A 13,983-nucleotide genomic window follows, 5' to 3' on the forward strand; every position below is an offset into this window, starting at 1 on the left:
AACGATTTAGTATATATAAAGTATATATAAAGTATATATATATATATATATATATATATATATATATATATATATATATATATATTTTTTTAAAATGAAAGCTTTATGATAATTTCCTTTATCCTGAAGGATATATATAAAACTCATTTTATATATATATATATGTAATGATTTACATATATATATATATAAATGATTTTTGATCATTTCCTTTATCCTGAAAGGAGTTCACTTAACACAAAGATTTAGTATATAAATTATATACATATATTTATATAGAGAGAGAGTATATAGCATATAGTGTATATATATATAGTATATAGTATATATATATATATATATATATAGTGTATGTATATCTATCTATCTATCTATCTATCTATCTATCTATCTATCTATCTATCTATCTATCTATCTATCTATCTAAAAAGTAGCATGAAGGTTTAACCTATGTTTTATTTGAATCTATGCCATCAACTCTAGGGGAAAAGTGCTTTTACAAACGAGAGCCTTCCAGCAGTGAGTTGCCCAGGAAGGCTCCTGAGTGCACCCTAGGAGCAAACTGAAGCTGTACCTGAGTGGAGTTGGATAGTTGGTTTTTCCACGGCTCCTCTGCGCTGCTGGTCAGGTTTGTGCGGTTATGAGGTAGAGAGAGTGCGTTTCGCTGCAGGTAAGGCACGTTTCCATTACTTCCACTTTCTGTTATGTGATTATTGCCTATCAAAATAGTGTCTGTACTACCCAGCGTTCTTGCTGTGCTGCAGGGAACGGGGCCTGCTGGAAAGGGTCCATTAGCCAGAGGCTGCCCGGGGCAGGCGGGACGGATTCCACGCTGAGTGACGTTAGGCACTCTGGTCAGAGCAACCTGAGGCTGCTGGCCAGAGACAGAGTTTGTAGGCAGTGATGAATCAGCTGTTGGCCCGTTAGGAATTCCAGTAGATCGTACCTGTGCAACTCCTGTTTGTCTCATCTAATGGAACATGAACAAAGCACAACAACATTGGCTGCGGAACTGAGAAAGGAAGGGTCATACAAGGTTTGTGTGCTTTACTGCACTGGTCAGTTCCAATTTTATACTCATTTTAAGATCTTCACAGTTGCTTTTGAGAACTGTCAGGCTCACAAAAATGCTGAGTAAATGTTAAGTAAAACTATCAGTACACTTTTTTTCTTGGCCATTCAGTCTGAATGTTTTACTGCTGATTCTGGACAGAGAGGGAGAAAGAAGTGAACAATGACAGGATGAGAGAAAAGCTGTTACTACAGCCAAGTCTTTTCAAGCAGAACTGCTTTTAGATATGTCCACTCATGTTACTTTGAAAAGTGGCTTGAAAATTTTTACATTAACCAGCTGCCCTATAACAAAACACATCTAAACTCATTATGTTTGAACCACTAATCCACAACTATCCTCTACCCCCAAAAAAATTACCATTACGCAGCAAAGGGCAGGACAACTCTGTACAGCAGAAATTCTTTAGAATTCTAGAAACACAACAGTCTCCATTACTGACAAAAGTGTTGTAGGTAAGAAAAACATTTTTGTTCTCACCTGCTGGTGTTGCTGCATCAAGACAAACTGACTCTCCAGCTGTTCCAGCATAAGTTTCTGTGCTGGATTTAGATTATTTCGGTTTGCACGCAGCTGTTCCAAGTGCTAAAAAAACAGCAGTGTGGTTCATAATCATTAAAATTGCATGGGCTTTTTAATAACTTTCTTGCATAAAATACTAAAAAGTATCCATGAAGGTAAGATTTAGAAAGCTGAAAATAATCTAGATTTCTGTTACAGACTCAAACATCTTTCCATACACTCTCTTGCAAACAAACCTTATTATGAGTTACTAAAACTAAAGAGACTCTGTAAATTATTTGAGTGTATAATTATTACTGCCACACTAAAATTAAGTGTGCTGGTACCATAAAAGAAAACTACATTCAAGTATGATTATATAGAATTCTTATCATAATTATGTACATTTTAAGACCTTTTTGTATTGTGCTATTCTTTTATTAATACTGTTCATCACAAAGTTAATTAAACCTATAGGCACACATGAAAACTTCTCCTGAATATATAAAAAAATGCCCAGAAAACTGTATGATTTAATTAGCAAGAGCAATATCTTAAGTTATGATATCTATCTTGTTTGCAAGTGATAAATTTAGGTATCTTATTACCAAAAATCTGATCTCTTTATTCATTTTAAAACACTCAGCACCCTGCAACACTCTACCAGTAAGTCTGCTGCTGCTAAGTGGTGTAACTTAAAAAGCAGATGAAGATGGTTCATGCCAAAATCCCTGGATTAACAGTACCTGCCATTCTGAATTCCCTCTGGAAGCGAGTGCAATAAATAATACATATATATATACACACACACATATATGCATGTATATGTAACATGCCATATCCATCCATCCTTTGAGCTGCCAATTTTGAAAGGCCAACTTTGAAGATGCAATAAAGGCTTTTTTTATTCACTCTCCTCTTGCATCATACATTTTTGGCTTTCCTTTTTATATGTGCTGGAACCTTGTCAAGCTATTGCCAGCACATCCAGTCTACTGTACTCAAGAGAGGCCTATGAGGTTCTGCTTAGAGAAAGAAGTTGGATCTGGAAAAAGGTGAGACTGAAAAGGGGAAAAAGTAGCCAAATATAAAATAAACAGAGTGAAATAATGAGAATGCTTGGAGAGAGAGAGAGAGAGAATTACCGAGGAAGAACTAAAGGGGTGGGGAGGCAGGAGAAGGAGGGAAAATTATACAGTATAATAAAGCCAATATTGTTCAGACAGAGAAACAGCTGAAGAACTATATTGGAATTGAGGGGAACATTGCTCAGTTAATGAGAATGCTTTCTGCCTCTGCACTGTGCTCCCTTCTATTTCTCTTTGCATCCAAAGCGTGTGCAATGCATGGGTAAAATTTTCCAGCAGGGCCTGATTTTCAATATATGGAATTCCTGCTGAACTCACTGCATGCCCTAATGAAGTGACAACAAAATTTCCTGACAAAAAACACCCAAAATAAGATTTCCAAACTAAAATATAGCATTTCATAGAATGTGCTTATTTGTTTATGCAATTTGATACAAGAAGCAACCTCAGAGGAAGGGAAGATATAACAATATTTCCACACCTCCTTCAATATCCCCCACACTACAGCAAGTCACCAAACTCACTGTGCACACAGGTGTGACAATTTGCACATCTGTCTTTAAAACATCATAAGAAAAAAGTTACTGTATGTACTTTATAAATTATAGAATTCATACAATGTAAGTGTTCAGCTTCTGCTAAAGATCATTTAGTTTACTAGAACTTATCTCACATAGAAAGGCCACAAACATTAGAACAACTTGAACTTCACCCTGGGAATTATTTGGGAAGTATTTTACACTGAATTTCAAGAATGTGAAACCAGAACATGTCCCAGGTTTATTTTCTTAAAAGGAAGAAAGAAATAAACAAAATATTTAACAGAGCTTCTGAAGATCTCCCATACATACCTGTAATTTCTGTGGTGTCAAGCACCAAGAATGAATTTGTTGCTGTACAGGAGGATGTGACACTGTATGGCCACTGCTCCAAACATCTGAAGTATTCTGAGAGAAAATGTTACATTAAAATGTGTGACTATCAAAGGGCCAACATAATTTCTTTTACTATCTAGATTTTATCTTATTTATGAAAGAACTACTAATTGTTTCAAGAAAATAATATAAAAATATATAATAGTAAGAATGCACTAAAATAACCAAGTCTTATTCTATCATTCCCAACAGTATCACAGTAGTCTGAGGAAAAAGTTAATGATACCTAATACCATAAGGAGAAACAAATCAAATTATGCAATTAACTTAAATGTATGCTACTTTTAAAACTGAATACTTTATCTTCTGTAACACTATTACATGATGATGAAACACTTGAATTCTAAATATAAGCAAAGGCAATAGACAGGATGACATGATTGTCTCCCTCTCAATCATCAGACTACAACTGCACTTCTTTCTTCACTGACACAACTACAACTGCAGTATAGTGCCACCAATGTGCACTGCCCTTATGCACCTCCTGCCTGAGCTGGAATCTGATTAAACACACCACTGAAAAATGTTTTTTAAAATTTCTAAAAACATTCCCCACCTTGATGCCAAAGGATTAAAATTTACAGCACAAATTCTGTGCATGCTGTATCATTTCAATGCATATTTGCCATATAATTTTGGTAGGGGGCTCTAGTTCATCAGAATATATACCTTTGTTGGACTAGATGTTCTTTTCCTCTTGGCAGGACTGGTCAGGTCATCTACTTGGCTAGAAGGAATCATGTGTAGTGGCAAGGATTGCTGTGAAATTGGTGTTTGAGTGAGGCCTAGTACAGGTTCAGTATTTGGATGATGAGGTTTACAAGCCTAAGAATCACAGAAGGAAGACAAAAATATGGTTCTATATATTCTTAATGCTTTCCTTTCAATTTTATAATTTTAACAGCCCACATACATTAAAAGGGCCGAGTAGATATTCTGAAGCTGATCTCAAAAACTGAAAAATCAGTTTCCATATGGTCATCAATGGAGGAATGTGTACCTTTCATGGGATTATTAAACCACTGCAGCATTTCTATTTAAGATGAAATCTTTTAAAATCATGAAAATCCACAAAGGTTCTAAATTGGTACCCCCATATTTCTCCCACATTATCGGGAGCTCCTTGATCTAATATCCCTCTGCAAATAAATCAAAGGCTTCTTTTAATAAAAGCCAATCCTATGCTCAATAAAATAAGCTTGACCACTACAGATTGTAAAGAACCCTTAAAGCTGGGCACCTGCAGAACATAACCCAACTTCTCACCTGCTGTGCTGTGTTCATGGCACCCTGCCTGGAGGTAAGCTCTGCGGGGATTGGTAGGCTCCATGCCTCCTCAATACTAGGAAGTAATTTAGTTTTATTCTGTAGACTACCTTGTGGAAGGTTACACAACTGAGCCTAGGAAAAATTATGTAAAAAGCAAATTTAACACAAGCCTACTTTAGTAAGAGCAAGTCCATGAAATCTTCCTAAATGCTGTAGCTAATTATGTCTTAAAGAGAGGACAGATTTAAAATTTTGGGGTTTAGAAAGGTGCTAGGTATAAAGAGGGTAACCAGAATATAAACCTTTGTGAGAATCAGAACAAAGATGAGCTCTGCATTCAGAGGTCTCATAATTCCTTTTTTCTGAAATTGCAAACAAGAGTGAAAGATAGTGTGGTGCGTATTCTCACTATATGTTATGAGAACTTAAAAATGTAGACAAATACAAAGAAAAAAGCAAAATGATGTAAAACAGTATGCTTTGATTAAATGTGCAAAATAGGGTTTATAAGGAATTAAGTTCCACTTAAAAATGAAGAAATAAAATATTACAGGCTATGATATGCTTACAGTACACATGAAAACAGGTTAAACACACCACAAACAACTGCAAGTTAAACTCCAAGTGTGTGACTTCTCCCCTCCCCTCTGCTGTGTGTTTGAAGAGCATTTCCCCTGCTTAAAAGATTCGTTTTACCTGTAAATACTTTATCCGTGCTGCAAGTGCAGAGGTATTACTACAATTTTTGCTCCTAGTTGCATTTAAGTAGCATTTAATGGCATCCTGAGGCTGGTTGCAGGACTCATAGAGTGTGCCTAGGTCCATCCAGGCTGCAGCATGGCCATGGTCCAATTGTACAGCACAGATATAGGCCTGTAAAGCATCCATAGGCTGATTTTGCTGTTGGTACAGCACACTGAATAGAAAGATTAGTGAAGTTGAGAATTAATAACAAAGTCAAGACACAGGCAACTCAAATATACACATCCCTCCCCAACCCCTTAATAAATCTTGGCATTATATAAACCCCAGTTATAAGAAATATATAAAACTTAAACATTGTATGTAACATATTCAGTATTTTAAAACACTGAGAAAGGAAATTTAATTCATTATTTAAACTTCAAATCAGACAAGTCTGACAACATGGGTGTATAAATAAAAAAGACTTTACAGTCCCTCTGAGTTCACAAAAAGCTGATATTCTTTATTTATATATATTAGCATGGAATTATATCATTGTATTACCCTGTATCATTCTTACCCTATTGAACACCATGTATCTGCACTTGCTTCTGATTTATCAATAGATTGCCTATAAGATATAAAGGCATCCTGAACTTTCCCAATACTTGAATAGCACCTGGGAGAAGAAAAGAAAGAACTTTGGTAGTATTCATAGAAGGTAATCATTGAGCATGGCTTACCAAGACCGATCTGATAAATGTTAAGTCATGCAAATACACACTCAACATTTGCTGTTTCTGAATGCCAGGCACAAGCAAACTCCAACATCTCAACATGTATTAGTAATTATTTATTTAAGCCCCCCAAATCTACTTAAACCCTGGATTACTACATTTGTAAGGAAAACAGTAATCCCACATTTGATAGATTTGCATTTCTTTCACTGGTGATACCTTATCAGTCAATAAAAACAGTATTTATCTACAGATAGCATTACAGTGAAACAATTAAGTTACCTATTTCATCAAACAAATGGCTATAAAACTTAATGTTCTACGAAACAGAATTATTGAGAGATACTGACCAACTCAACCAGGATGGTCCCTGACTGCCTGGGAGGCTTTTTATGTGCATTTCTTGCATCTCAATCATATTTAAGTAATGAACAAACCAGTTATTTGCACTGCATATACAGAGCACCCAATTTTGTAAAAGTTTGTGTGATTCTCTATTTTTTACATGTCTTACTTTAATTCCTCACATACAAATTCAAAGGTAATCTGGCATTAAAGAGAACTACAGTTATACCACATAGAACGATACCTACCCTTCTAAAATTAAAAGCTCCAAATAAAGCCAAGATCAAATATCCATCTATATATATTTACTAGTTTAATCAACAATAACTCTGTCCTGTATTGTTTGTAACAACCTTGCCTGTTGGAAAAAGAACTGACAACTTTCAAAACACATAAATAACAACAGAATTTTTTTTTAGTAAATAATAAAAAACAAGCAGAACAGTACAGGCAAAGGTTTGTCAAACATGCTACACTCTTTCAAGTATTTTTGAGGCATGGTAGGAAATGAATACAATAAAACATAGCATTACTTTGCCTAAAATCACCCATTAAGTCTGAATACAGTGTTTTAGGAGATTGTTTTAATGCCAATCTAACCCAACGTCCAACAGACGTGTTTCACTCTGCCTGGGTATCACACACACAAAGCCTCTCATTAGGGCAGCACTAACATTAGGCCCCCACAAGACTTTGGCAGATGGAGTTTTTCCAGTGAGAGACAAGGGAGGTGGTGATGTATTTTAAAAGATAGCTTTGACCAACTTGTTATCTGGTTTGGACAACCAGCAGAGGAACAGCTCAAGGGAATACATGAGTAGAGAAAAAAGAGTGAACGCACAACCCCATAACCCTCCTTGTTCTTCTGCCAGAGAATGGACTGGAGAAATGGGGCACAGAAACATTTTTGATCTAGTCCTCCCTGTAAAGCAAAACAGATGCTCCCACTAAATTTTTCATCCCATTTCCTGAATTCTCTCCCTTGTCTGCAGGGTCCTAGGCTTTACCCTGACCACCTGAGAGCAGCTGCACGTGTGGAGGAACTCCAGTGCCACCATGCCTGAGAACTCAACTTGCTCAAGGCACCTGGAATGGGACTACTGAAGAAAATCCAGGATTTTAGCCCACTGGAAGATAAGATGCACAAGATAATCCCTGGCTCATTTTCCCCTTTCCCCCCACACCTGCCCTGCCCCTCTGCCCCTCACACTCAGTGCTGGCTGGAGATCCCTGTCTTACAGGAACAGCTGGAGAAATATTATGAGCATGACAAAATCAAAAATGGGTTCCAGCTGTATGTGACCAGAATCCCCAAGAATGTCAGCTGGAAGACACTGAGGTTAGGATATTCATTTTATTTTTGCCTCGTTCTTTTTAAATGTATTCCTCAACAGAAGTGATGTGTTCACAAATGGACTTGAATTGCTCTCAAAGCTTTCCCCAAAACCCTAGTATTTCTATAGTTACTGCTGTCTTAAGTGAAGCACTCAATGTTCTTAAAAAGGAGACCAGAAAAACTCATCAAATTTGTATGATTTACATCTGGGAACGTTATTTTTTAAGTAAAAAATACTGTCAAAGGCTACAAAATTAATTGAACACTTAAACAGACATTAGAATGGATCAGTCTGAGCCATACAATGCTGTGTATGCCCTTTAAAAATAGATGTCTGCCTAGGAAAATATTTGTATTTCAGTGCAAAAACTGAGATTAGGAGGGAGATTCTGAGAAAATAAAGAGAGAAAGAATTATGAAAAAGGTATGAAGAAAAGTAACAACATTCAAAGAGGACTTACAAAAAAGAGGGAGAGAAACAGGTAAAACCAGGCTGGATATATTCAGATTACTGTAAATGTGTAGATCGAATAATAACTACAAAACAGCAGAGTCACTTGGGTAACATACTTCATTTCAACTTCTAATCCTTGCTCATCCCAAGTATGTTAGCACCTTGTCTTTTCAAACACTTCCCAGAAAACTTAAGACTTCAGTAGATATATACATACTTTCCCTTCATTTTGCCTCTGACAGGATTAAGAAGAAAAACAGCATAAGATACTCACAATAATGAGTATCCTCAAAAAAATTTACCAATATAGTTAAAGTGTCTATAAAATCTTTTCTTACCTTCCAAGGAAATACCAGGATTGACCAGAATTTGGATCTGCTTCTAGAGATTTCTGGAGATACTGTATAGCATAGCTTTCCTTGGTTGCCTTGTCTCCAAGCTGATCCACGGTGTGATGCATCCAGCCTACAAAAACAATCCACAAATGAGAAAAGAGAAATTCCCCAAGATCATTGAATACTCTGGCACAGCAGGCCCTTGTAGCACTGGTGTCTCTTTAAAAATAAGAATATTGAGCAATAAAGCCACTTGTATATACATCACAAAGTTTTAAAAACTTTTAAAGCTCTATACTAAAATTACAGGACAAAAAAGAGTTGAAGTTAAAATTACTCACATGTAGTTTTAAAGCACTTTTTTGGGTTTAAATAATTTTCTAAGAGATTAGGAGCACAATTATGAACTGCTCAATCTTCTACTATAAAAGTGAATATTAATGTCTTTCCTCCTCTGAACATAGAAGAAGGAAGATACCTTCCCTGACACTGTGAAAAATGCCACCATTCTCCCTGTCACACATAGCAGTTATGGTTTTTATACATATACATATATATATAAAATGTGTATTATCTACATATTATCTTGTTTACTCTTTTTCTTCTAAATCCTTGTGTTTGTCCCATATCTGCATTTGGACTAAGAATTTTTGCACCTCCACTTGTATCTTTCTTACATTGTCATTTCCTCCTCATTAATACAACGTATTTTCCATTCACCTTGACAAATGCCATCACCTCTCATCTACATAACAAATTAATCTAACCACACACGTCATATTCTTTCAAATGCCTTTTCTTCTTTCATTACATTAGACAAATTATTCATCCCCACTTTAAAGGCCTCCCACAACCCATCCTCCCCAATAATATTTTACATGCTATTAAAATGCATTTCTGCTCTAGCACTGATGTAAGGCTTGGTTACCACTTCAAACAAAGCACCTTCATCACCTTTCTCCAGCTGTTCCTCATCTGCCTCCAAGCTCAGATGGAATTCCTTCAAGCAGCCACAAAACCATCTCACTGCTGTTCTTACAATGAGTACAAACAAGGAAATCTTTTGTGGCCAGCAGCTGGCTTGCTGAAATCGCTGCATACCACAGGGCTCAGCAATGTCTTGTTGTTTGCTCAATAGCCATGTATTTGTCTTAACAAGCCACTGCTTTTCAGAAAACATTTGTAAAATGTAAGATGTGACAGAAGACTGTCCCTGTCACAGCCATAAACAGCCCCTTGGAGAATACTATGACAGCAATTTCATAAACTACCCAAGGTTTGTATAAAGTTCTGGTTAGTGACAGAGTTGAGCACACACCTGCACTGCCTGTCCATTTACAACTTCTGAGAGCTATTCAGCACCCTAAATTTGTATTTTTGATGAGTCTAACTACACAAACAGGCAAGACTGAGAAAGGAGCTGATGGGTATTTGCAGGTTCACTTCACTCTCTGTAATTACACTTTCCTTTATGATTTTTATTCTACCTGCTTGATACAGCTCATTTTTTTATTCCATGGGCTCATATTTGCTAACAGGACACCACACTTCTGCAAATGGAATGCAAAATTCCAAACTTTAACAAAGGCAGTAGAAAACAAAATCGCAGCTACTCAACAACATTTGCCTGAGGTGGTCTCAGAAATATCACTTGAAAATTATGGTCACAAGCAGAAGTTCAAATATTTCATGGACTGCAACAAATGTCAGGTAAGGAGTCAGGTTGTTACAGTGCTGAAAAAAGTATTTTATCTTGACTGAAAATCAATCAAGTAAAAAATTTACCAACTGGGGGAAAAAAAACCAAAAAACCCAGTGATTTTGCAGTCACATAACACAACTTTGTGTCATTAAATTAATAAACAAGCTATGATTTTGATTCAAATCCCAAGCCTCTGAAGTTCTTCAGCATACAGAGAGTACTCATGCTTTACCAAAAAAGGCTTCGCTGAGGTTGGTTATTGGAATTCACCTGAGTAACTGTACATTAAGGATTTATGTACCAGGTGCTGTTCCAGACAAAGCCTGAGATAAAGATAATAGTAAAGGAATTATGAACAAGGGTAAAAAAAGACATTAAACAATTTCCTTTATCTTTAGTATTTATTTTCTGTTTCATCAGTACCTTGCTGGATTGAACGATAACATGTTGTATCTTTGTGAGATCTTTACTGAGGTTCACTGATAAAAAAGAACAAGTCTATTTCTAGGAGACAGAAATGAGAACCAGCAATCCCTATCTGGCTTCTCTGCTGAAACAAGGGCTGCTTCCCAATTTTATCTTCCTGCACAGGGAGTTAAAAAAGGTAGAAAGCAAGAAAGGGAGAGCAAACAAAAGTTTTCCACTAGAATAGCACAGGCAGGGGAAACTGGATCTGTTCTTAAGCATAAAATGAAGAATATACATAAAGAAGGTAATGGAAAACCCCTAAGCTGTGCAGTTTCCCATTTCCAAGACCTATCTCCAATTCTCAACCAGCATAACTGACTACTTTCCCACTGCTGGGACATTTTTAATATGATAAACCAAATCACAGGCCTTGTCCACAGATCACATATGCTCCACGCTCTTTTGCAGGTCTTTGCAACCTCATTTGGAATAGATTTGGAAAAATCCCTCTGATGAGCTAGCCTAGCTCATGAGTCTTTTTTTCATGCTTATCAATCATTCTCACAGTGAACTTGTGGCAATCACTTTTTCTTTACTAAATGTGAGTTTCTCTGAAGACATTAAATTCTTCCCCATTTCAGCACCTCAGATGCCTCATCCAATTTCAGAGACACCACCTAGGAATGCCCCCAGCCAAAAATAATTGGAATTGCACTTGGGAACTCTAAGCTGTTTATGTTGTTCTTACACTCCTTATCCAGCAGTTGAATACAGCTGGAGAAAGAATACTGGGACAGATTTGATCTTCAGTCTCATTAATTTAATGTCATTTTTGGCAACGTGATGAAAATAATTGTTGTCTGGAAAGGAAATGGAACAGCAAAGAGAAGGAAGGAAGATCTTACTGTGATGTCTACCTGAACTAGTCAGCACTCATCAGCTCAACTGGGTATGTGTTTATCTGGGAATCACAGGGTTCTCCTCCACAGTCACAGCTTTGGAAGCCAGTAACAGGAACAAAGATTTTAGTAATTGTCTCACAAGACAAGTAATTCTCTGAACTTGCCTAAATTCCAATCTGGCTCAACAAACATTAACTAGCAAAGGAAAATAAACAAAAGCTATTTTCAAACTGATTTTTGCTGTCAAAGTGAAAAAAAAAAGAGTTCAATATACAAATACAAATATGTTTTGACTGGGTTTTGCAAGTAGCATTCTGGCAGATGGCAGGTATTTTCTATTATTTTTTCTAAGCAGCAGTGCACCACCCGGACTGTGCTTCCTGAGGAGGTGTTTTTATTACCAGCTGCTAAAGACTAAATCTGTGATAAACACCAGACTCTGATAAATACCACTGCTAACAGAGCAGAGCAAAGGAAAAGGCATTATTCCTTCAATGGTCCAGTTAAGACCACTCTATCCCTTTCTCCACATAGAAGCTGCCCACAAAACAAAACTGGGTGACCTATGCTGATTGAATAAAGAGAGTTAATCCAGTTTTCAGACAGCAGACAATTCTCAAAGTCACTGCTCTTACTGCTAGCACAGAGACCTGTGGCAGGATTTTATGAATACAGACATGTGCCTTTGCTTCTATTGTGGCAACATACATCAAACAGAGATGAAAAAGAGCTGGTCAGCTCTTTTGAGAAGCTTGTCTTCCACTGATGAGATGCACAGCCTTTCTGGATGAAACTGCTGACAATTTATACTAGGTGACATAATACCAAGCTAAAAAAAAATAAAATTTGAAGGGCTTACTGAGATGTAAGCAACACTGTCCTGTGACAGCAAAAAGAGCAACACCCAGAGTCCTGCAGCAAACTCCTCCAGCAGTTCCACTTGTGATTTCACAGACATGACTCAAAATTAGCCCACTGATTTTGACATTCTGTCACAGAGCACAAATTATCCCACTCCAAATCCATACACAACCTGCACCACAGAGAAAGAAAGCTCTGTGGCCATAACTTAATGCCAGTTACAAATTTGAGTTAAATGACCACTACGTGAAGAGAGGAAAAAAAATAAAAATGGGCATAAGCAGGCTAAATTAATATTTAGAATAATAAATTAGATGAAGAACATGGAGAAGGTGAATGAAGGAATTCTGTACTGGGTTGAAGAATTTTAGCAAAATATCCTGGAAATACTTTTATATGGTATAGAGGACAAAAGCATTTTATTCTATCTACTTTTTAGAAATTCTGGGCTAAAAATTGTTTATCAGCTTTCTATAAACACAGAATATGACAATTTAAAAAAAAATCCTTTTCACTTTTTATGTGGTTTTTTTAATGGAACCTGATGATAAACCTTTTAGTTACAGAAGCTGGTTTTCATTACACAGTATAATTATAGTGAAAGAAAAGGTAAATTTTTCACTTGCCATGTTTTTCTAGTCTGACACAGAGTATTTAGTTTTTTTCAAGGGATGATAACAGAGGCAGAACAGAGATCACAGAATTCCAACTGCTGCCCTCTTTCTCTGAGAAACCACCCTCTCACTGCCCAAAATCTAACACGCAAGAGATGTTTAATTTTGCAATTTTAATCAAAATATTTTCCTCCTCTCTTATTTACTTGATTATGCTACATGTTCTATTTGGGTGAAAAATCTCACATACCATGCGCAGTGTGTCTAAGACTCCCTTTGGAAATGGAGCCTTAAAAAACACTGCTGAAGGCAAAGATGGCAAAAACGAAACACAGAGGAAAATAAAAGTTAATTTTACATACCTAACTGCTGTAAGACAGTTGCTTTTACTTGTGCAGGAAGGTTTTCGATCTGCAAAAGCTGTTCATAAGCTTCCTTTGCAGAGTGATACTTTCTCTGCAAAAGGAAAAAAGTAAATGGATTAATCATAGAGCTTACAACAGATCACCAATAGCAACGATTTCACAGCACTGACAGCACACAAACACATTGACAAAAAATTCTAGAATTTTTTTTGCATACAGTGCATATGAAAGCTTTAATGAGTGACATGTATATATGGCAAAAGAATCACTTCTATAAATATAGTATTTAATAGAAACTGTCTACTTAAAATAATTGAGGGAAATTTGCAAATTATTAAGATTTTGTCAACTCCTCATACATGCATTATCCTTCTT

At 36.4% G+C, this 13,983-nt stretch overlaps 1 protein-coding gene across 2 annotated transcripts in view; it reads right to left on the reverse strand.

The window, feature by feature from the left end:
* The window catches only part of KDM6A (lysine demethylase 6A), a 151,930-nt gene that overhangs the window by 37,887 nt on the left and 100,060 nt on the right, over positions 1–13,983 (reverse strand). For both annotated transcript variants that reach the window (XR_004060538.1, XM_030944111.1), the window contains exons 10-18: positions 13,606–13,699; positions 8,760–8,886; positions 6,130–6,228; positions 5,562–5,781; positions 4,863–4,997; positions 4,266–4,421; positions 3,513–3,608; positions 1,553–1,657; positions 575–970 (exon numbers count right to left, since the gene is read on the reverse strand). Coding sequence is in view for 1 of the 2 variants with exons in the window: in XM_030944111.1 (XP_030799971.1) it covers positions 575–970; positions 1,553–1,657; positions 3,513–3,608; positions 4,266–4,421; positions 4,863–4,997; positions 5,562–5,781; positions 6,130–6,228; positions 8,760–8,886; positions 13,606–13,699 (1,428 nt within the window). In the remaining variant the exon portion in view is untranslated. The remainder of the gene's footprint in view (positions 1–574; positions 971–1,552; positions 1,658–3,512; positions 3,609–4,265; positions 4,422–4,862; positions 4,998–5,561; positions 5,782–6,129; positions 6,229–8,759; positions 8,887–13,605; positions 13,700–13,983) is intronic.

This window comes from Camarhynchus parvulus, chromosome 1, assembly GCF_901933205.1.
Source record: "Camarhynchus parvulus chromosome 1, STF_HiC, whole genome shotgun sequence".
Lineage (NCBI taxonomy): Eukaryota > Metazoa > Chordata > Aves > Passeriformes > Thraupidae > Camarhynchus > Camarhynchus parvulus.